Below are 25,339 nucleotides of genomic sequence, written 5' to 3' on the forward strand. Positions count from 1 at the left end.
CATGGTCAATATTCCTCTCAAGTTTTAAACTCTCAATTTGCTATGCCACTTGTTTGGCTACTTTAAAAAACCAGATCAATTTCCTCAGCCCAAATTCAGTACCTAGTATATGGTAAATGCAAGCTCAGAACACAAGATCTTGGGAGACATGATGAATTTCATTCTAACAATCTGAGGTGTCCAACAATCTTTGCTCATTGCTTCATGTCATCAGATAACTGTAACAAAGATAGACTGGTGAAAAATCTGGCATAAAAATGGAACAGTTGCATTTACAGTTGTGATAAAGAATTTATTGATTTTACAAACTGCAACACAGATCAGAACATAAACCTACCATATACTAAAATCAACTTTTTATTTTGAAGTTCTAAATAGATCTTTCCTGGCAAGGCTCATTAATGATTTCTAGATATTTATGTTGGGGGCTTTTAGCTTTAAAAGGAAAATATCCATAAATTCATATTAATAGTTGTATGAATTAGGTAAAGGCCTTGCAAAGTATGCTTGTCAGTTTAATTAACTTGCACCATCTTTCTACTGTTCTGTTTCAATAATTCCAAAATATAGTCACCAACACTTTCTCAATTCCAGAGCAACTTTCAAAAAATACCTTCCAAAGACTTGACAGATTATTTTGCACATTATAAGGTAGAACCATAGAAACTTTATATGACAAACATTTCCCTACTCGATACTTTCAGAATAAAATCATGGACTTTACACTTACAATAACACCAATCTTGTCAGGAAATTGACTATGATTTCTGGAAGATTTTTAGGCTCTCTTCAGCTCTCTATGTATTAAAGACAACGGATACCACTAATATAGTCTGTAAATTTTAATTAGTAGTCATTTATAATGTGGTTGCTGCAATTATGCATAACCTGCTCAATAGAGCGGAGGGCAGGTATATATCAATATCCAGGGAATTACATGAATTTGACAAAATTGCACTGTTCTTCAAACAAGTGAAAAATCTAATCTAATTTCTATTGCTTGCTAGAGATGATATTTAAAATTCCAAATATCCTATTTTAACACTTAATGCCACTCATGAAAATGGAACAAGACATTGCAAAGGCTCGTCTCATTAAACTAGTAGATTGCAATTATATCGCTAAATATTAAGCCAAGTAAAAATTTTGTGCAGGTTGTCTTGTTGTTTTGAAAAACTGTATTGCTAAATTCCAAAGGTGTCGTAATGAGGAAAAAACATAACCATCTTCCAGAAATAACTGATTAAATAATTATTTCTATTACAGCGTCATTCTCAGCAACACAAATAGTGCATTGAGCATTTGAGGAAATCAATTACAAAAATGATGGTTTCCCTGACAGTTTTGGCAAGGATTATCCATTAAACTTAATGAGGAAAAGCTTCTAATTTGCTTGTAGGAATGTGCATAAGGTCTCGATCTCTCAGGCGGCCACTTATTTTACACTGGACGACCACAATTGCCTTTCATCATTTTATTAAAATAAAAACTATTTTAAAACTACTTAAGTTCATACCCAGTTTTACTTTGCTCGGCATTCACTTTTTGTATTGTGTTATCCCAGAAATACTTCCAGTATAGTCTAAATACAACAGTAATATAAATACATTAAAAAGTCATTTACACTGGGGTAGATATCTTTAATCATTGAAGTAAACAATTAAAATCTGAAAATGTCGCTGCAAAACATGCCCCTTTTCAAAATAATGCTAGTTTGACAATCATAATTAGAGGCATACTATTGGTCACCCACTGTAAAGTACACATGACCAGCGCAGTAAATCCGAACCTTCTGCATATTCTTGAATTATTTGTTAGCTTCATTGATCCATTCACTTGAAAGAAAACCATAGGCTCTGGTTGGTCATATTTTGTACATATACAAATGTAATTTTAATTACATCACTCCAGCGCAGTCTAACGTCTTTCCTCTTCTGCAAAGTTTCCCCAAAAGGGGACAGATTTGCTTGCAAGTTTGGTCACGTCGCCAGCTTTATTCTTGTGCTATGCTTCGTAACACGTATTTCACTGTGTAGGCAAATGCTGCAAAACCAACAATGACGAACAAGTTTGCTAAAGCTCCCCCTAGGAGTCCATGGTTTCGGTTGGCCTGTTGAAGGCCTTGATGGTTGGCAGCTGGTAGTACTGCGTGCCCATTAAGAAGTGGCATACCATTCTGGTGCATTTCTCCATCAGGGATAACATCAGGTAAAGGCAGAGCCTGCGCCCTGTTACTTAGTTCTTGTGCCCGTTGCTTTTCTTTTATTTCCTGGAGGCAGAAAAATATACATTATGCAATGATTTGGAAGCTCCTGGGTTCTTTTCATTGTACTTTGTCTCTTGAACCATAATCTCATCCTAGAAAAATGTTGAGCAAGATTCTCTACAACATTCTCTACAGCATTGGTCCAAAACTAACTTTTAAGTGTGACAAACTATGGTGTACCTTGGGGCAAGGAAAAACAAACAAAAACTGTTGATTGCAAATTATGCTCAAACACCACCCTACTTCTAAACCAGTTCCTTCAAAAAATATTTGAAACTTTCAATATCTAGTCCCTTCATAACCTTTCATACTTGGAATCAGCTTCAAGCATTTCATAACACATTGCTAGGCTTGATTTCAAAAATATTATCAGCATTCACGTTTTCCCAGATGGCAATTACAAATCGCCAGACTCTTGTGTCCAGGATTATATAATGACAAACACCTCCCTTTGAATCTTCTCCTTCCCAAAGGACGAACGAGTGAAGAGTTGGCTATTGATTACCCGCCAAATGTTCAAAACTCTGCATTTGCCAGATCATCCCAAACGTGGAGTTACTAATATTTCCTAACACCACACTCTGTCCTACTATTAAAGTCATCTATTATTTTTTCATAACTTTCCTACACACCAGTTCCAATTCAACATTCTGATTTTTACTTCTATTAAGCCTGGATCATTCTCATAAACTTTCTTTGGACCCTAACTCCAGCACATGCATTCTTAGACATGGGACCCAAAATGGCTCTCACACTCCAAAAGCATTACATCCTTGCTTTTACACCTGAGTCCTCTCAAAATGAATGCAAACATTGTATCTGCCTTCCTTAAAATACCGACGCAATCCACATGTTAACATTTAGGGAACCTTATTATTAGCTAGCTTACCTTCAAATACGTCTTCATTTCTCACATTGTTACTTTTTTTAGTTGCCCTAACTTCCCTGACTACAATTTCTTTACAGATTGACATAAAATGTTTGTGCAATGAATTGAAGTATTTAAATATGTCAAAATCAAGCCATTAAGAATATTACCATTCTTAAATATGATTTCTGCAACAATATTTGGTCTACATCATGATTGGCTAGTTCATTTTTAAACATTTAATACATGCAAAATCCCAAGATTAATGATGCATTTAGTACTTTAATTCTAAAGTTCTATGAATTCTCACCTCCACTAAATCTGGGAAGAGCTCACAAAACACTTTATCCTTTAGATTAAAGGCACTGCTTTGGGCAGCAAGTTGTCTTTTCTGCCAAAAAGAAATCAAAATTAGTGCAAGGATGAGTTATGATTGCTGCTAGGAATTCTCAAAAATTCCCCCTCCCCCAAATTAAAACACATCAGTATTAAGAGTTTTGTCAACCTTTGTAAAGAAAAACACTGGAAGCATCTCACCACCCGCCAGGCATTCACTACTGTCACCATCTATAAAAAGTAATGAATTTAAAACCTTAAATGACACTACACATTAGGCAGCAGGACCTTCTGAATACAACATTGTCTCCCACAAAGCTCAAATTCAATCCACAAGACGTTTTCTCTGCTTCAGCTGTGCACATTTTATCAAACAATTCCATCTAAATATCCCTCTATTCATACTTCACCCTTGCATTCAAATGTGTACATTTTGATACTAATCTGCATCCTACCACTGATTTGGATTTCAGTTTCCAATTTTTCTTCCCAGAGAATTTGACAAAAAAAAACTTCTCAGCACATTGCCACTACACTCTCCCTTGTAGGGCCACACTCTGGTCTTCATATTTGATTTCCCTTCACAAAGTAAAATATTGGGACATACTATCTTTATTCCATGCCTTCCTTTCTGCAACCTATGAACAGTCTTCTCTCCGTCCCCTTGCTCATCAATTTTAAAAGTACTTGACCCAAAAGAAAATTCTAACTGGTTTGATCCATGTATGTGGATCTAGCATCATATAATATTCAGAGTTCATAATATCTAAATAAGTGGGTTTGGAAAGCACTAAGTTTTACTTCTAAAATTGCAGTAGAATGGAGTTTGGCTAGCAATACTTCATGACATATAGTATGCCTCCAGCTTCACAGCCCGGTTTATTGTACTTATTGAATACATTGTAGAGAGATCCTGCTAACTGAAATTTTTGTTTCATAGATTTTAAACATTACGTTGATTGCAGCAAAATAAATCATAACTTAAACATTTACAAAATACAATCAAAACCAAAAATCCTTCACTTAGCACTTAAAAATTAGCACAAGGTAATGGCTACTATCATAACTAGGCAACTTAGGTACAAATTAGCTTGCTTCCCCTCCGCCCCCACCCCATGTCTTAACAAATGAACAGGCTGATTTAAGTTGTAAAAGTTTTAAGACAACAGTGAAAAGTAACAATGAGGTTAATTTGGTACTAATCTGATTTTTTAAGAACCATCACATATTAATAAACCCTTACTAAAATGGATGTTAGAGAAACTTGCAAAAGAAAACTCATTTACTCGTCTCTCCCGCTCAAAAGCTTTACTTTGCGTAACTATGGCAGTTGAATGCTTGAATTCAGAACACTAAATGGTTTATTACAATTCTACATGTGCCCATCACTTTTACTCAGTGACATGCTGGTCACGAGAAGAACAAAAAATCAAATTAAATTGCACTTTCTATCTGGGGAGAAATTTCATCTATTTTAACAAAGAAAACAAGACAAGATTCTATTTGGAATGTCATGTAGAAAAGGAAGGTCTACTACACAATTCAAAATGTATGAACCCAGTAAAGTCTTGAGAATAGTAAGAACTCACTGTATATTCTGAAGTTTCAATACTGCCCAATGTAGGGCCTTTCTCTACCATGAAGCTAAGGAGACCCGTCAGGATTGTGGAAACAGACCAGGCTGGGTTCCAAGTATCTGGATGGAAATCAGTGATTGAAAGACATAACCTGAAAAGAAAAGTTGTTTGCTAAAGTTTATTCTTTTTCAATTTGTACTATGTAGCTTCCTTTGGCATTCTTAATCTGTAGAATTTAAACATTTTTTAAATAAAAGAAAATAAGTTCATAACCAGCTTCTTGAGGTAATAAAGCAGTGTAAAAAGAGCAACACATCAGTAACTTCCCATGATCAGTTAGAGCAAAGTTCTGGAAAATTAGCTACAAAAGCTCTCTTAATAAAACAGTGCCCTGGTTTTGGAATGAAGGCAAGATGATGGAAAATAAATAATCTGAGAGTTTATTGAACACAAGACTTATTCCATAGAGATTTCAGAAAACTATAATTTCTGTGAGATCTTAGTTCAAAAGATTTACAAGAACTAAGACGTGTGCCTGAGTATGCATAAAAGTAATGGGAAACAGTGATGTCTCAACAGACTGAAATCCAAATAGCGGACAAAGACAGGAAGTTAAAAGCATTACTAGAAATCCAAGTGTAAAACAATGCATCCACAGAGTATCCCTAATGACCATTATTTGGAAGACTGCATGATACCTAGGATTTTAATTTTGTAATGAGTATTAACTGTGAATTTATAGATGGAAACTTGCAACTATCATTTCTTCCATATATAAAATAAGTGCAAAACCAAAAACACTTTAAAACATCTAGATATTAATTTGTTCATATTAGCAATCAAATGAAATCATACTGTTGCAATTAAAAACAATGATTTCTGCTATAAATTTGGCCAAAATTCCAAACTTTTAGAAATCCAAGTTGAAAATGACAAATGGATCCACAAAACTCTTCGCAAAATTCTTTTCAATTTCAACTTAATGTTTTACCAAGTTTATTCTTAAGCTGAAACATTCATCTGCAAAAATAACCATAACCTCAAAATATTAATATACAGTCTACGAGTCTCAGCTCAGTTTTGCAAAAAACCTAAAATTCTGAAGCTCCTTGCATTATTTACTTTTCTCTCCTCACCTTTAGATATTCCTCCAATCACTAACCAAAGATGAAATAAGATATAGGAGCAGAATTAGGCCATTTGGCCCATTGAGTTGACTCTGCCATTTCATCATGTCTGATCCAATTTTCCTTTCAGCCTTCATATCCCTTCATACCCTGACCAATCAAGAATTTATCAACCTCTGTCTTAAATATACACAAAGACTTGCCCTTGCCCTCCACAGTTGCCTGAGACAAAGCAATTCAGATTCACCACCCTCTGGCTAAAGAAATTCCCCCTCATCTTCATTCTAAAAGGATTCTCCTCTATTCTGAGGCTGTGTCCTCTGGTTTTAGACTCTCTCACCACAGGAAGCATCCTCCCCACATCCACTCTATCAGGCCTTTCACTATACAAGAGATTTCAATTAGGTTACTCCTCATTCTCTGAATACCAGTGAATACAGGCCCAGAGCCATCAAACACTCCTCATATGACAAGCCATTCAATCCTGGAATCATTTTTTGTGAATCTCCTTTGAACCTTCTCCAGTTTCAGCACATCCTTTCCAAGCTAAGGGGCCCAAAGCTGCTCACAATACTTCAAGTGAGGCCTCACCAGTGCTTTATAAAGTTTCATCATTACTTCCTTGGTTTTGTAGTCTAGTCCTCTTGAAATAAATGCTAACATGGTATTTCCCTTCCTCACCACAGACTCAACCTGCAAATTAACCTTTAGTGAATCCTGTACAAGGACTCCCACGTCCCTTTGCTTCTCAGTTTTTTGTAATTTCTCTCCATTTATAAAATAGGCAACCCTTTCATTTCTACCAAAGTGCATGACCATACACTTCCTGACACTGCATTCCATCTGCCACTTCTTTACCCATTTTCCTAATCTGTCCAAGTCCTTCTTTAGCCTACTTCCTCAAAACCACCTTCCCCTCCACCTATCTTCGTATCATCTGCAAAATTTGCAACGAAGTCCTCAATTCCATCATCCAAATCATCGACATATAACAAAAAGAACTGGTCCCAACACGCACTGCTGTGGAATACCACTGGTCACTGGCAGCCCGTCAGAAAAGGCTCCCTTTATTCCCACAGTTTCCTCCTGCCAACCAGTCACTGCTTTATCCAAGCTAGAACCTTTCCTGTAATACCACGGGCTCGTAGATTGTTAGCAGCCTCATGTGTGGCACCTGTCAAAGGCCTTCTGAAAATCCAAATACACAATATTAACTGATTCTCCTTTGTCTATCCTGATTGTCATTTCTTCAAAGAATTCTAACAGATTTGTCAGGCAAGATTTTCCCTTGGGGAAACCATGCTGACTATGGCATATTTTATCATGTGCCTCTAAGTACCCTAAGACCCCGTCCTTAGGAATCAACTCCAACATCTGAGGTCAGACTAACTGGCTTATGGTTTCCTTCCTTCTGCCTCTCTCCCTTCTTGAAGAGTGGAGTGACATTTGCAATTTTCCAGTCTTCCAGAATCTAGTGATTCTTGAAAGATCGTTACTAATGTCTCCATGATCTCTCCAGCAACTTCCTTCAGAACTCTGGGGTGTATAGCACCTGGTCCAGGTGACATATCTACCTTCAGATCTTTCAGTTTTCCAAGAACTTTCTCGTTATGGTAACTTCACACACTTCATACCCCGACACCTGGAACTTCCACTATACTACTACTCTCTTCCACAGTGAAGACTGATGCAAAGTACTTATTCAGTTTGTCCGCTATTTCATTGTCTCCCATTACTACCTCTCCAACATTGTTTTCTAGTAGTCCGCTATCTTTTACACTTTGTTTCTGAAGAAACCTTTGCTACCCTCTTTAATACTAATGGCTACTATACTTCATATTTCATCTTTACCTTCTTAATGACTTTTAAGTTGCCTCTTCTCAAATTTCAGGGTGAAATCAATCATATTATGGGATTGTTTTACCTTGGTCCCTAATTAATTCTGGCTCATTGCAGAACACCCAATCCAGAATAACTGATCCTCTAGTGGCCTCAACACGAGCTGCTGCAAAAAGCCAACATGTAGATACTGTAGAAATTCTCCCTCCTGTAATCCAACACCAACCTGATTTTCCCAAACTACTTGCATATTGAAGTACCCCAATGACTATTGTAACACTGTCCTTTTGACATGCATTTTCTTTCTTCCATTGCAATTTGCAAGTCACATCCTTACTACTGTCTGGGGGTATAGTGAACAAGCCCAGGGCTCGCATTTACAAGCCTCGGAATGCCTTCATCTCCTGTATCCTTTCTTCCTATCAGAAAAAAATAAACTTACCTACATTCTGCATCTCTCAAAAGTCTAACTAATATTTAGAACAGCAAGTTATGAATAAATTGAAAATCAAATAAAAGATAAAAATTCTGATTAACAATCTAGGAATCTTAGTAATATACATTGGGATTCTGGTAGCTGGGAAGCTGATCACTTCAAATCAGTCATTAACTGTAACCAGCCAGTAGTAAAACTTCAATGGACAAGTTATTCAGGCACAGTTATAAACAGTAGGTAAGGATATTGAAATTGTTTATAGGTTGCAAGCAGGAAGCAGCTAATTATTTTAGCTGGGGGCCTTTTAGGGTTTATCATTTCATATTGAAAGCTTGTTTTGTTTCGAGTGGTAAAATACCTTTCAGTGAAAACCTGTCAGGCAGACTATCGATCTACCTGACATTTTACACCCCATGTATGAAAATACTTGATTTTCCAATTATTCATTCAGATCCAAGTGAAGCTCAAGTGGAAAATGCTTTGAAAATTAATACCTGCATTGCCAAACTTGTGCTAGTCAAACACCAAATGTTTAGATAAGAACATTTCCTTGATAGGTTTCCTAAATTATGAACATTAATAATGCTTTAAATATTTATGATCCAACAGATGTGATGCATGAACAATTTTAATGTAAACTGGTAAAATGTTTGCTTCCCTGTGTTTTACTTATATACAGTATGAAAAATATAACTGGATAGATAGATCAGGAGAGCACAGAGCAGCTTTCTGCATTTCCAGTTAGTCCGCCAGGCAGAACACGAGTTTATCAGCACACATAAGCTGCAAGATTCTTTTCACGCAGGAAAAATTTTAGCTCACTTAAAGTCAGAGCTTACCAACAAAGTAGTTTATGCATTGAATGTTGGGAAAGAACCCTTGGAGAAAACCCAAATTAACACAAACAGCCTCAATGGCTGACGATGCACAAAAGAAATGTTTGGCAAGACTCTTTCAGGCCTTAATAAAAATTATATAGTCTACTGGACATGCAATAGAAATGAAAACACATGTACTTCCAGCAATACTGGAAAATGATTAAGGCCCAGTATTGGGCCTATTTGGAAAACACCAAGTGAAATGTTGCTTTTAGTACTTCCTTGACATTGGCAAAGAATCTCATTGTGCCAGAAACTATAAATACTTTCATTTTTAAAAGAAAATTACAGGTTTAATGTATATTGCAAAATACAGAGGAAAGAACAGAAACCATTGAACTGTTTTATTTTTATGTTTTACATTAAAAAGAACTTGAGATTCTTTCAAAGTTTCATGCAACTAATGAAAACCTGAAGACTTTATACATTATTCCTTACCGGGTATTACACTTGAATCTTCCATTAGGTGTAATCATATAAATACTAGGTGGTTTGAATGGAAATTCTCTTGGGAAAACTAGCTTCCCATGATAAAGACCACCTAGAATTGAAAGAAATAAAAGCATCAAGAGAATACTGAATCCATACATTCTAAAAGTAAAATTTATGCAACAAAAACTTGAAGGCACCATCTTTGATGAGGAAAGGGCAGAACAGAAAATAGCAATTCATCAGAAAATTGCACAAAGCTGTAGCTGGTTGAGTGAGAACTGCAATTTTCTCAGATTTGGAAATTATTACTTCCTGTAGAACTGGTTTGGAAATGTGATGGCTACAATAAAACAGACATTTCTGAAGTATTTTTCAAAATGACCCATTCATTACAAGTGAATGCCATGCTTTTTTCTCATGTAGAAATATACTTGAGAACTTTCTCAAGAACTCATTTCCACTAAGACAGTACCTGACATTTTAACCATTCAATATCAGACACTCATCAAGATTAATGCCCTCAATATACAGTATATTAGCAGTGGAGTAATTAGCACTTGCTAGATTTTTACATTTATATACACGTTTGGTTTCTTTGCTCTCCATCTGCAACCAAGCATCCATATTCATTTGAAACAGTTCAACAAATCACTATTAAAAGAAAACAGTATCAACATGAAATTAATCCCCCCCCCCCCCAATTCAGAGCTTAAATCACAATCAGACCCAATTAATTTTTGTCAACATCCTGGTGATATAACCCCAGCACCTAATTATTTACCAGATCAGTTAAGATGGAACTCTTGAGTTAAAATTAAACTGGAGAAGCTGTGGTTTTCCTCCATGTGGTAAAGTGAAAGGAATGTCCATGTGAAAGGAGATTAGATACAGTAGATGTATATGTTATCTTAATATGCCAGCCAGTAACCACTGATCAGTATGTACAGTATCAATACATACCCTCATACGGTGTTTTCTCAGGGCCTCGTACCACATAATGCCTACCAAGAGAAGATGACTATTAAACCATGGCTTCTCATTCTGAATAAACCCCTTCAATTTAGCACAGCCATTGCAAAGTCCAACTCAATACAACAAGCTACAATCAACTGTTTCAGAAACTCCATTACTGGGAACGTTTTAAAAATTTAACCAACATTTTTATATACAAAAATTCCAGAAAACCCAGAGTAGAATTAAAATACTGAATCAAAAAATTTCTAAACGACAGCATTCTTATCCGATAGACCAAAGAACAGGAACAATATGACATCATTTAGATGTGCTAAGTATACAATTGTGTCATAATGAAAAGATATAACCACAAATATGGCTATCTGAAGACAAATCTCAGTTGTATTCTGATAATAAAATGAACCTTTGAATTAATTTACACAAAAATCAAGAGTTTCAAATTCCCAAATGCTCATGCAAACTCCAATAAGTTTCCAAAACAGTGACTTTCACAAACCATAGTGCAGAATTTATATAAAATCAAAACAAGATGCAGTGTGTCCAAAAGTTAATGATTAGTCATGTCCAGCTAATTTTGATCACAAAACAAAAGATGAGCTGATACTCATCTGATCATGTAATCCAAAGTCATATTTGCATAACTTGTGCACATGCACTTTAATCTTGTTAGTTAAGTATACATCAACTATATTTACCTCTACGTCAAATGTTATTGCATTTTACTAGAATGATTGCACACAGTCACATCCATGCCACTAAAAAGCAAAATCCCAAACCAGGGTCTGTGCATTCACCCTTTCTGGATTCCTCAATTAAATCCCTACTCAAGTCTCTTTTGTTCCTAAGAGAGTAACCATACCTTGGTCTGTCTCCCCACAGATCCATTATTGCCCTGCCCAAAAGGACTCTTAATTCTGCTCTGCAACCATCACATCCTTCCTGCAGCAAGGAGACCGCGATGTACGTAGAAACGCTGCCCTAGTAACTCCAGCAATATTGTACTTGGATTGGGGGGGGGGGGGGGGTGAGAGATTTCCAAAATATCCACCTTCCTTTTGGGAGGAACAGCTCCAACGTACTAAATATTATTCTCCCTTTGACAACTGTATTACTAGGGTTAATTGGTGCCACACACTCATCATTGCATTGATGTCAAAGGCAGTCAAGTTTGCCTCATCTTTGGAATTTTGCACTTTTCCCATATTTGAACTACAGTTGTAAAATGAAATGTGTTCCCCTAACAAGACCACAAGACAGCAGAACAGAATTAGGCCATTCAGCCCATCGAGTTTGCTTCACGGTTCTATCATGGCTGATTTATTCTTCTTCTCAACCCCACACTTGGGCCTTCTTCCTGCAACCTTTGATGTCCTTATTAATCAAGAGCCAACAACCTCCAATTTAAATATACCCAAATGACTTTGCCTCCACAGCCATCTGTGGCAATGAATTCCATGGGTTCACCACGCTCTGGCTAAAGAGATTTCTCATCTTTGTTCTAATGGGCTATCCTTTATTCTGATACCGTGCCATCTGGTCCTAGATGCCCCCATTATAGGAAACATCCTTTATATGTCCAGTCTATCTAGGTCTTTTAATATTCAATAGGTTTCAATGAGGCTTCCCCTCATTCTTCTCATCTCCAATGAGCACAGGCCCAGAGGCATCAAAAATTCCTCAGACATTAACACTAATTCCCAGGATCTTCTTTCTGCACCTCCTCTGGAGCCTCTCCATTGCAGGCATGGACACATCTTTTCTTAGATAAGGGGCCCAAAACTACTCACAATACTCCAACTGTGGCCTGACCAACGTCTTATAGAGCCTCATCATTAATCCTTACTTTTATATTCCAGTCCTCTCCAAAAGAATGTTAACATTGCATTTACCTTCCTTATCACCAACTCAACTTGCAAGTTAGCCTTTAGAGAATACTGTATGAGGACTCAAAGCCCTTTGCATCTTTGATTTCTAAATATGCTCCCCGTTTAGAACATAGTCTATGGCTTTATTCATCTACCAAAATGCATGACCATATACTGTGTTCCATCTACCACTTCTTTGCCCATTCTTCCAATCTGTCCAAGTCCTTTTGCAGACTTCCTACTTCAACACTACCTGCCCCTCCAAATATCTTCGCGTCACCCACAAACTTGGCCACAAAGTGGTCCCAACACTGATCCCTGCAGAACACCACTAGTCACTGACAGCCAAACAGAAAAGGCCCCTTGGTGTCCAAATACTTGTCTCCTGCCAGTCAGCCAATCATCTATCCATGCTGGTATCTATCCTGAAATACCATGGGCTCGCATCTAGCTCAGTAGGCTCACGTGCTGCATCCTGTCAAAGGGTTTATGAAAATACAAGTAGACATCATCTAACGACTCCCATGTGTCTATCCTGCCTGTTATTTCCTCAAAGAACTCCAATAAATTTGTCAGGCGAGATTTCCCCTTTAAGGAAGCCATGCTGGCTTCGGCCTATTTTATCACGTGCCTCCAAGTACCTCCAAAGCCTCATCCTAAATAATGAACTCCAACATCTTCCCAATCAGTGAAGTCAACTAACTGGTCTAAAGTTTCCTCTCTTCTTGAAGAGTAGGATGACACTTTTCAATTTTCCTGTCCTCCAGAACCATTCCAGAATTCTAGTGATCATTACTAATGCCCCCACAACCTCTTCACCTACCTATTTAAGAACCTTGGGGTTTAGTTCATCTGGTCCAGGTGACTTATCTCCATTCAGATCTTTCAGCTTTCCAAGGACATTCTCTCTAGTAATAGTGACTACACTCACTTCCACCCTCTGACACTCTCGAATTTCTGGCATGCTGCTGGTGTCTTCCACAGTGAAGACTGCCACAAATACTTAAGCTCACCTACCATATCCTTGTCCTCCATTACTACTGGTCTATCACCATTTTCCAGCAGATATCCACACTTGCCTCTCTTTCACTCTTCATACATTTGGAAAAAATCTTGTGCTATCCTTTTACATTATTGGCTAGCTTACCTCCACAATTTTTTTCTCCCTCCTTACTGCTTTTTCTCCCTCAAGTTGCCTTGTTGCTTTTTAAAAATTTTCCAATCCTCTAGCTTCCCACCAAGCTTCTGCTAGTTATATGGCCTCTTTTGCTTTTATGCTGTTTTTGACTTCCCTTGTCAGCCATGGTTGTCTCATCCTTCCTTTAAAATACCACCATTTCTTAATGATGAATCTATCCTGCACCTTCCAAACTGCTCTCAGAAACTCCAGCCACTGCTGTCCTGCAGCTCTGCAAAGAGCTCACCATAGCACACATGCAAGACATTAAATGTACAGGAAGGCAATACAGGGAAATATTTGAAATTAAGCATAATTAAACATAGGGGCCACATTATTAAGTAAGAGACAGATTTAGAGTTGACAGTTCTTCATGGGTTATCAATACATGTAATACTTTGCAGTGAAAACCCACAAATCAGTTGAGTCACTGAATGTATTGAACACGATTTCAAGATCATTCTGCCTGAACAGTTACCAAGATACGTGAAATACACAGTAACTGGCCAGTCCTTTGTACTGTTGTAAACTCACTTACCATTCAAGAATATTAGATGGGAGAGGTTCAGCACAGATATAAGGCACTGGGTCTTTCTTTATTCGAAGATAGTCCTGTTTAAGTCTCTGTGTTGCTGTTGTTGGAGCTCGCTTGTTACTGTTGCTGCTCATCTATTTATGACAGGAAGAACAATTTTAAAAATCAAATCATTTGAGAACTAGCTCAAACTCCAAGAACACAGTTACAAATCTAATAAAACCATCCAGCTATTTCTCACAAAGACCTGCTCGGGTAGTAACCCATGAGAATGGTGGCATAGAGGTCAGTTTGCTGAAAGCAGGTTATTTCCTGTTTATGGATGTGTTCTGTCCCGAACTCTTCATAACCTGAATAGTTTGCAAGATGAGAATGTGACCGTGAACTTTGCTCCCAGGTGGCAGAAGATGCCTACAGCCCCACAGCAGCTGGCAAATCCATTTTGCCAATTCCAAAACCCCAGAGAAGGATTATACAATCCTAATCTGGGGAAGGCCTGCAATCAGATTATTGGTCCAGAAGTGCAAGGTCAAATTCAACCATGGCAATTGAGCTAATAGCAATTAAATAAATTGGTTAAAAAGATAACATCAGAAATGACAAAACTATCATAAAAACCCATTACATCTCAGAGATAAATTTTCAGCATCTTACTCAGACTGGACTACACACAACTCCAGAGCCACCAATGTGGTTGACTCAGAGAGAGGCTAACCCACCCAATCAATTAGGGAATAAATAACGGCAAATAAACAGAACCAATACAAATGCTTCAACATTTACAAAATTCAAACAACTAAAACTCAATCATTTTAATGTCGATTATTCTTTCTAATCCCACTATTTCACTTCAAATTCTGCACAAGCTGTGTAAATAATCACAAAGCTGACAGCACAGGAGACCTTGGGCCTTGTCAAGACTGTGGTGGTTCTGTGCAAGTGCAAACCAGGCAGCAATCCTCATGTGTCCCTTTTATCCCACCCTTTGGCAGGTTATTAATGTGTGGTAATAGACATGATGGTGAAAAACCATGAATCAGTTCCCAAAATGACCTTCCTCCACATTTAAGGAACTATGAAACACCAATTAAATCCACCTGCACTGCTCACCCCGACAGTGGATTCCAGATTGTCAATGCCTATTGTGTGGATTGATTAAGATGGTGACATCACTGGTTCCTTTGCAAATCTTCCATCCTCTGACCTCTGGTTATTCACTGTCACTAGTGGGAACAGTTTCCTTAGTACAATCCCCACACCCCTATCAGATCCCCTCTCATAGTTCAGAGTTAATTTATTATTAAAGTACATAAATGTCACCATATACAGTACAACCTCCAGATTCATTTTCTTGCAGGCAATCCACAGTAAACACGCAAAACGCAACAGAATCAACGAAAGACAACACCCAACAAGACAAATAACCAATGTGCAAAAGGCAAACTGTGTAAACACAAAAAGAAAATAAATAAACAATAAATAGAGAATATGAGATGAAGAGTCCTTGAAAGCAAGTCCAAAAGTTGTTGGAACAGTTCAGTGATGGAGGCAAGTGAAGTTAACCCCTCTGGTTCAAGAAGCTGATGGTTGGGGGGTAGTAATTGCTCCTGAACCAGGTAATCTGGATCCTGAGGTGCCTGTACCTTCTTACTGATGGCAGCAGCAAGAAGACAGCATCGCCCTTGATGACGGATGCTGCTTCTGCGCAGGGGAGATGTTGTTGCCAATCAGAACTGACCGGGGTTTGCAAGTGAGGAAATCGAGGATCCAGTTGCACATGGAGGCATTGAGGCCTAGGTCTTGAAGCTTACTGATTAGTTTTGAGGGGATGATGGTATTGAATGACAAACTGTAAGCAATGAAGAGCACCCTGATGTATGAACCTGTGCCGACAAGATATTCTGGGGTTGAGTGAAGAGCCAGTGAAATGGCATCTGCTGTTGACTTGCTGTGACAGTAGGTAAATTGGAGTGGATCCAGGTTGCTTCTCAGGCAGGAGTTTGTATGTTTTATCAGTAACTTCTCAAAGCACATCACAGTGGATGCAAGCGCCACTGGCTGATAGTCACTGAGGCAGGTTACCATGTTCCTCTTGTATAATTGAAGCCTGCTTGAAGCAGGCGGGTACCTTAGATTGCCGAAATGAGAGGTTAAAGATATTGATGGAACACTCCAGCCAGCTGATCAGCAGAGGACTTTACTCAGCCAGGTAGCCCATCTTGGCTGGATGTTTTCCTGTGGTTCACCCTCGTTAACGATACTCTTATGTAAGCCTCAAGCACTGAAATCACTGAGATTGTGGAAGTTGGCGAGGGTGCCTTCATGTTTTGATGGTCAAAATGAGCATAAACGGTATTGAGCTCACCTGGGAGTGTAATCTTGTTGTCACCTGTGCTACTTGGTTTCACATCGTGATGGCATTCAATCCCTACTCCCTACCACAGCTGTCGTGCAACCTTCAGTGATTCGAGTTTGGTCCAAAGTTGCTACTTCACGTGCGAGGTAGCTTTCCAGAGATCTTTCCTGGACCTTTTGTACTTTACTTGGTCTCCAGACCCAAATGCCACTGATTTGGCTCTCAGCAGATTGGGGATCTCATGGTTTATCCAGGGCTTCCGGTTAGGTAAGACCAAATGATCTTTCGGGGACATACTCACCTACGACTGACTTATAAAGTCTGTGACAGCTCATTCAGTTCTTCTGGTGAGTCCTTGAACACAGCCTAGTTCACTGACTTGAAGCAATCCCGTAGCCTCTCCTCTGCCTCCTGCAACCACTTCTTTGGCATCCCTATCTCTGGAGCCTTGCTTTGTCCTCTGCCTCTATAATGTACTGGGTGGGCACAGGAGTACATTCAGCCAGAGACTCATTCCTCTGAGATACAGCACAGAGCGTCACAGGAAGTCATTCCTGCCTGTGGCCATCAAACTTTACAACTCTTCCCTTGGAGGGTCAGACACCCTGAGCCAATAGGCTGGTCCTGGACTTATTTCATAATTTACTGGCATAATTTACATATTACTATTTAACTATTCATGGTTTTATTACTATTTAATTATTTATGGTGCAACTGTAACGAAAACCAGTTTCCCCCTGGATCAATGAAGTATGACTACGCCGGCAGGAGGAAGACAGCCAAGTGATCACATTTCCTAAAATGCAATGAAGGCATGGACAGTAGGCACTTGTAATCGTGATATAACAACGGTCAAGTGTGCTGTGTCCTCTGGTGTTACAGATGATATGTTGATGATAATTGGGCAGAGATTTCTTCAAACAAGCTTGATTAAAGTCTCTCAACTTCCTATATTCCAAGAACATCAAATCCTGCTTCTCTATGTAAATAAAGTCCTTTTCATTACTGGAATCATTCTGATAAATCTCTTCGGCATCTTCTCAAAGGTTTTCATTTAATAATAATAAACACTGTATTGATCCCGAGTGGGAAATTCTTTCGTTACAGCAACATTTAAAAACACACTTAGTGTGCAGACTTTAATAAAGTACTGAATAATATACACAATTATTATCAATGTGCAATAATGTACAAAATAATAAAACTGATTGTACTATGATGTGTGTTCTCCTGCACACAGATGAACTGGTGTATATGCTTATTGCATTTGGAAAGATTTTCTGTAATGATCCTTGTGACAGCAGAGCTGAGCGAGCCTGTTTGAAAGGGTACTCTGCTGCTTATTCAGTAGGCCATGGAGAGGATGTGCCAGATTGTCCATAATGGATAGCAGTTTGTTTAGCGACCTCCTCTCCACCATTAACTCAAGAGTTATCTTCCCTAAAATGTTTACCCAGATCCTGTACCAGAATTGAAGGCAAACGCATGCTTTTATGAAAAGCTCATCATGACTTCATTGTTAATGCTTTGATTTATACAGCTCTTCATTGATTTATAGACACATACCCACCAATTGCTCAGTTCCTGTCATTAGTTGTGCTCCACAATTTATACTGCCTCTTTGTTCTGCCCACTGAAGTGCCACTCTTCACCGTTTATTCTGTGATCATTTCAGCTAGTGTGTACCCCTGCCATCCCCCTCTCAACGACATACTTGAAGTTATCTTCTATCCTCCTCACACTTATGCTTTCAAGTTTCACACTGCCCTGAAGTTTGAAAACTGTATCCTGTACACCCAAGTCCACATCTAGACTGTGGAAAGAAACACCTCAAGGTAAAATTAATGGGGCAATGGGACTGCTCTGTGAGCTGGCATAGGCCCGATGGACTGGAGAAGAACCTCCCCATTTCATTAGGAAATATGAAACATGGAATTAAGCAGGCTCATTTTGGTTTTATGAAATGGAAACTGTTTAGCAAATTTACTAAGAGTTCTTCAAACTTTACTAGCAAGACGGATGTGGTGTACTGTATTTGGATTTCCAATAGGAGCCTCACAAAAGATTACTACATAAAATTATTATTTAAGATATTATCAGCCAAGATAAAGGATGGGCTACCAAAAAGGGTGAGGGGGAGAGGAGAAATCAGGACAAAGTAGGGAAATCTGAAATTGGGGCAATAGCTTCCTCGTATTAACAATTAGATTAAAAAAAAGTGCATCATAGCTAAACCGAAAGAATAAAGTCAGAAAACTAGTGCGATGATTTTGGAGTACCAGAAAAGTTTGGCCCATGGCCCTTAACGAAATGCCAGGTTACTCACTTTGTGAGGAAGAACAGAAATGCAGAATTAAGTCTGTATGGAGAACACAGAAAGCTAATATAGAGGCAGATGAGCGTGCATGTATAGGTAACACAAAATTAGCATGCAGATTATACAGTAATTGAAAATAAAAGCAGAATTTTGGTTTTATTGAAAGATAAATATTAGCTTTATTTGTTACATGTGTATCAAAACATACAGTGAAATGTGTCACTTGCACCAATGACTAACACAGTCCGAGTACGTGCCGGGGGCAGCTTGAAAGTGATGCCATATGTCTGGCACCAAAGTAGCATGCCCACAACTTACTAACCTTTACAAATCTGTATCTTAGGAATGTGGGAGAATTGTGCATTCTCTGCATAACGTACAGAGTGAAGTGGGAATTAAATCCCAATCATTGGCATTGTAAAACATTACATTAGCCATTATGTCAAGAAAGTGAGTTTACTGCACTGGAATACTACAGAGAGCTTTGGTCTGTTTAGGTACTTGCCTTGTTGGTACTTCAAGTAGCTTCACTAGGGTGATTGCTGGAATGAAGGGGCTGCCTTAAAAGGAACAACTGAGCAAGCTGACCTATTTTCACTGAAGTTTAGGATCAACTTTAGGGAAATGTGCAAGATCCCGAGAGTGAAGTGTCTCAGGGCGGATGCTGAATGTTTCCCATTGTGGAGAAATCTCGAAAAAGGGAGCCCAGTTTTGGAAAAAGGCTCAGCAATCTAATGTGGAGAGAAAGAAGAATTTCACAGCTAGCCATGAATTGTTGGCATTTTCTATCCCAAAGGCTCAGTTGTTTATATAATCAAAGACATGATTGGCAGTGTTTTGGAATACAAAGGAGTCAAAAGCATTGGGAACAGGCAAGGAAGCGGGGTTCATGCCAACACTGGACTAGCCATGATCCTACAGAAAAAATGGAGCAGGCTCAAGGGACACCTGATCTCCTTCTGGCTTTATTTCTCATACTCGCAACATTTCTCCCCCCAGTTTGAACAAATTCCTCGTGCCAGTTCACAAATTCAGCACATTTGTATTATATTTTTTATTTCGAGATACAGCACGGTTACCGGCCTTCCTGGCCCAACAAGCCCGCACTCCCCAGTTACACCCATATGACCAATTAACCTACTAACCCCCATGCCTCTGGAATGTGGGAGGAAACCCACACAGTCACAGGCAGCTGGAACGAACACCCTACAGACAGCGGAGGAATTGAACACAGGTCACTACCAGTGTAGTAGGTCTAGCACTGAACCACTTCAGGACATACATCCAAATCAGTAATGCATGCTCCTTCCTTTCAATACATGCAGCAAGTGATTTGAAAATTACTATCCTCTGGCCCCATTCTTTAACCTGCTGCTCTTTGTGCTCAAAAACCTGTTTTTTCAGGACTCCCATTTCTGTCCCTTATTGCTTCTAATGTGAACCACAATTAAGGAAGCAATCCCTCAACCCCCATGTGTGGGTTGGTTAATTGGCTTCTACAGATTAGCACTCGGTACATGCAGGTGGCAAAAGCATCAGCAGCAGATGAGGGGGATGAAAGATGACAAGCTGCAGGACTAAGAAATATGGTGGGTGGAAAGTAGGACGAATGCAAATGGTCTACTGGGAACCAGCACGGACTTAATGGACTGGATGAGCTACCTCCTCTCTCAATAAACTAACTACAGGGATGTATTTAAATGTTGTTATAATATGAAGGAAACAGAGGGCAGAAAGTGCAAACACTTCAACTGGTGCTAAATAGAACATGAAGCAAAGCAAAACCATTCAATACAAGGATGAATTAAAATGGGGGACTAATTGAGCACATTGTGCCCAAGTGTGAGAGGCAGATGGGCTCATTCTGCAATGCAACACTCTCGCATCCCATAAACTCTAGTAAGCCTTCCTACTCAAATCTCAATAGATGAAACCAACTTCTCTAATAATTATAATTCAACATCCCTGTCATTATCCTGCTGAATTACAGCCTACGACCGTAAGACACTGGAGCAGAATTGACCCACTCAGCCCTCGTGTCTGCACCAGCATTCGACCTTGGCTGATTTATTTTCCCTCTCAACTCCAATCTGCCTTTGACCCCGTGCCCCAAAGCTCTGATGTACAAGTCTGCAAACAGAACTTCTGTGCCACATTCACAGTGTAGAAATTTATTACCTTTGTACCTGTTTTCCTCTCAGTCCAGTACATTCCAATATCTAGTATTTCCTCAAAACTTCCCTGAAAATTTTCTTCCAGTTTATAAACTTGCCATTCCTGGGTTACTGATGGAAGTATTTTCCCTACATACAGCAAACAAGTTGGTTCCAACAGCCATCACCCAGGTACAACAGCTTTAATCCTTCGTTCCGAGCAAACGTTAACACTATTTCCTTCAAACACTTCCCCCACCTTACTTGCCACTTACATTAAAAATCCAAAAACACCTTGCTTCCAAGTCTATTTGCTCTCAAACGACTCACATTTCTAAATGTTCATTAATTTTCATCAGACTAACGACAATAATTACCTGGTTTATCCTTCTCTCCCTTCCTGTAGAGAGGTGTTACAATGGCTATGCTTCAGTCCACCGGTAGAATTTGAATATCTAAGGAAGATTGAAAAATTGAAGTCAGAACCTCCAGCTTCCTTCATCAATCTTGGGGCTTTAGATAACTTTTACACCAAAATCCACTAACAACTTTTCTGTAGTTATCTCAAGGTACATCCCATGTTATCTTCTGGTACGTCTACAGTCACATCAGCACTTAAAAAATAGGCCTGAGTACACTTTCATCCTACAAATTTAAATTGCCACCTTATTCTTCTACTTTTCAAGCATGTTTCTAATACTCTCGCTACCTTACACTGAAGTGCTATCCTTTTTTCATCCTCCCCGTCAATCTGATTTCCTTACAGGTTTTAAAACACAGAACGCACAGTAACCGGCCCTTTGGCCCACAACGTCTGCAGCAAACGTAACGCTGAATTATACAGACAACAGAAAAATCTGCAGATGCTGGAAATCCAAGCAACATACACAAAACGCTGGAGGAACTCAGCAGGCCAGACAGTATCTATGGAAAAAAAAAAGTCTTGATGAAGGGTCTTGGCCAGAATCATCTGTTTACTCCTTTCCATAGATGCTGCCTGGCCTGCTGAGTTCCTCCAGCGTTTCCTGTGTTTTGCTGAATTATACAAATTTTCTTCCGCCAGCATTTGATCCTTACCCCACCATTCTCTACACAATTGTGTGCCTAAGCCTTGTAGTCTTATGCACAGAAGGGAATTCACAGTCGCTGATTTACCTAGCAACATAACCGTCTTTGGGATGTTGGAGGGAATTAGAGCACCAAAAATACATCCAGACTGTTACGTGGAAAACGTGCAAACTCCATGAAGGCAGCACTGAATGCACTTTGCAGCTGTACTAGTATCACCCTAATCTCTTGCCATAATAGCATTTGAAGCGTTGAATCTAGAAGTACACTGTTTAACATGTGAACCAAATAGAAGGGAATTAAGACCTCAATGCTGGGATGTGGACAGAAGAAAGGACTTTCATATTGGCTCAAGTTGCCAATGGATTCGACAAGATCAGTGGTATCTCTCCTGTTTTGAGATGCTTCCTGCCAGCAGACCACATCACAGAAGCCTACAGGAAAATAAAGATCACTACCACCCAGTTGACCATGGGATTTGTGCTGGGATCATGTCTTGAACTTTAAACAACCCTTACAATCCATTTACCTTTTGGAACAGAGATTCAAAAACCCAAGGTATACTGGGCCAGTCAAGCTCTCAGGTGATGGAACTCACTGCAGGGGCATATTACTCTAACAATGTGAACATCACTGCAGGCAAGAGCTGGGATTATTTGGAAACTTGTTAAATATTGGTGGAGTGATACTAAGAGTAAACAACCCCTTGGAATGTAGGAGAATCAGGAAATTCGGAACTTTATTCAGTACCTCCTTCCACGGTTCCATCCCCATTAATCCCCAGGCCAAAACCGTCATCAAAGCCAACACAATGCCTCAAGCAGGTGTAGTAATCTTACATGGGGAGTGGGGGGAAGAGGAAGCTTTATGACAACGTGGGTATAGGACCGAAGCCCAAACAGACCCTCACTTATTCACGTGCATTAGGATGCTGGACGCGGAACTTCTACTGCCACTGACAGGGTTACTGTTGTAGAACCAGTGCAAGTCTGACACTATGGAACCGGTGGAAGGTTAGTGGGCGGTTACTTGGCCTTCCCCTATTGCCACCGCCTGACTTGCAGCTGATTGTTAATAGGAGTTTACCGCCTGTCTACTGAGAACACCCCCGGCCCCCAGCCCAGGCCGGGCTCCGCTCCCGAAAGTGGCGGTAGGTAGTGCCGGGTCGGCGGTAGCCCCAAGGCCCGGACCCTGCGCCCGACTCCGAACCGGGCCTTCCCACAGGTCGCTCCATTTACCTCGTCATGAAAGCCGTCCAGCACCTTCCGAACGGGCCTCCAGATCCTGGTCGAGCAGCCGAACAACGCTCCGACTGGAATCCGCCCGGCACTCCCTCCCCGGGTGAAGGAACCGAACCGGGCGGCAATAAAACCAAGTGCTGAATATGGCGGCCGCAGAGCCAGCTGTGCATCACCTAAATACTTCCGGCTCCGCGTCCAGCGGCTCCCCCTGACGATGGCTCCCGGAACGTCAGCAGCGGTTCCCTCCGGTGTCCCAGCTGAATCCTACAAGGCGTTGCAGGTCCAGAAAGTGCATGGAGACGTACGCCGGTTCTTTGCACGATATATATATATATATCTCATATATATAAACAAAGCATATTGAAGAGAAATAGGAATGCCTCGAGTAAACCACTCAATAGGGATTTAATTGATTAGATTGTTGTCATGTATTGCAATACAGGTTGCAATAAAATTCCATGCTGATAAATTTCACTTCTCGTAGGGTCGAACAGCACCGAAGCAGGCCGTTTTGTTTAGGTGCTTCTCTATGACGACCCAAAATTTGGATTTCATGTTTCAATACTCTCTGTTAGGTAGTCCTGTTCCAGGATTCCTTATTTTTTTCCCCCATTCTTGTTTATGCCCTACTACAGTACTTGACAGCAACAGTTTTAACGCTTGTTGGAGCACTTGTGTTTCTGCGCTGGTATCTGTGGCCCTAACTCAATGGAAATAATGTTGCAGAAGGGTTCCTGCTTCAGTTCCAGAGACTGAATCAATCCAGAATTTAGGTGGCATGGAGTTTGCATGTTCTCCATGTGACGACGTGTTTCCTCTGAATGTTCTGTTTTCCTTCACCAATCCCAGAGGTTATGCTGGCTGGTGGATTTGTAGGCCAATATAAACTGTGTCTGGCATCTAGCTGAGTGGCGGAATCTGGGAGCAGTTGATCGGAATGAGGGGAGAATAATGGAAATGCAGAGACTGCAGATGCTGCGAAGTGCAACAAGCAACCTAGTTGTCTTGCCCTCTGCCCTCAGTCCAGATGCAACATTTTGACCTGAAATTATGACAATTCCTCCTCTCCCACAGGTTCTGCTCAACCTGCCAAGATGCCCCAGCAGATTGTTGTGGAGAGAATAATGGGATTCATATAGGATCAGTATAAATAAATGGTTGGTGGCTGGCACAGACTTGGTGGGCCAAAGGGCCTGTTTCCATGCTTCTAATTAGGCATAACATGGCCAAGCGGTTAAGGCGCTGGATTAGTGATCTGAAGGTCGCGAGTTCGAGCCTCAGCCAAGGCAGCGTGTTGTGTCCTTGAGCAAGGCACTTAACCACACATTGCTCCTGCACATTTATAGCCCAGCTATTATACATAATAATAATATAATGGGGTAAGGAAATTTCTACCCATCTTAGAACACATGCACTTCATGGATATAATCACACTTGGCTTCTATTTTCAAGCTTTGAGTGAGGCAAGTGTCATGCAAAATGGGGACGACAAACAGGGTGAAGTAAATGGAAAGATATACAACAGCAGGTACAGCATGATACTGCGGACAAATGGCCACGCAAGGCGGCAGCCAGTCATGCAGCATGAACATGTAGCTGAGGATTTGAGGGTTCCACTCAGACACCAGGAGAGCGTTCCTGGCTGCAGCAGCCTTGACGTTGGGCACACGTATTTCCTGCAGAACCTGGAACCCGATGGAAAACGTAGAACGCAGTACAGCGCAGCAAAAGGCCCTTTGGCCCACAACGTCGGGAGGGGACGTGTGCCAAATCAAATCGCTTCCTCCCGCACATGTCCGGTATCCGTCCATCCTCTAACTATTCATATGCCCTTTTAAAAGCCACTTAAATGCATAAAAAAAAGACTACAAGGACAAAGAAACAGTTTTCAAT

The 25,339-nt window shown here is 39.9% G+C and overlaps 1 protein-coding gene across 2 annotated transcripts; it reads right to left on the reverse strand.

Moving 5' to 3' along the window:
- Nucleotides 1–271: 271 nt before the first annotated feature.
- Nucleotides 272–23,626, reverse strand: ube2j2 (ubiquitin-conjugating enzyme E2, J2 (UBC6 homolog, yeast)). Of its 2 annotated transcripts, XM_072244959.1 has the most exons (8): nucleotides 23,444–23,626; nucleotides 21,515–21,592; nucleotides 14,315–14,445; nucleotides 10,720–10,760; nucleotides 9,766–9,868; nucleotides 5,060–5,198; nucleotides 3,445–3,525; nucleotides 272–2,269 (listed from the first exon to the last, which is right to left on the reverse strand). In XM_072244959.1, exons 3-8 carry the CDS (start codon nucleotides 14,443–14,445, stop codon nucleotides 1,994–1,996), a joined length of 771 nt encoding a protein of 256 aa, XP_072101060.1. In that variant the 5' UTR covers nucleotides 21,515–21,592; nucleotides 23,444–23,626; the 3' UTR covers nucleotides 272–1,993. The 2 variants fall into 2 exon arrangements, with proteins under 2 accessions (XP_072101060.1, XP_072101061.1); XM_072244960.1 differs by lacking the exon at nucleotides 21,515–21,592.
- Nucleotides 23,627–25,339: the final 1,713 nt, after the last annotated feature.

This window comes from Mobula birostris, chromosome 27 (genome assembly GCF_030028105.1).
Source record: "Mobula birostris isolate sMobBir1 chromosome 27, sMobBir1.hap1, whole genome shotgun sequence".
In the NCBI taxonomy this organism is placed as follows: domain Eukaryota; kingdom Metazoa; phylum Chordata; class Chondrichthyes; order Myliobatiformes; family Myliobatidae; genus Mobula; species Mobula birostris.

Excerpts from the sequence above, each read along its gene's own strand:
- ube2j2 (XM_072244960.1), bottom strand. The coding sequence starts at position 14,445 with ATGAGCAGCAACAGTAACAAGCGAGCTCCAACAACAGCAACACAGAGA. Across the intron at positions 10,761-14,314 it reads CCATCTAATATTCTTGAATG|GCATTATGTGGTACGAGGCC; the intron begins GTAAGTGAGTTT and ends TTCTCTTGGTAG. Across the intron at positions 9,869-10,719 it reads TGAGAAAACACCGTATGAGG|GTGGTCTTTATCATGGGAAG; the intron begins GTATGTATTGAT and ends TTTCAATTCTAG.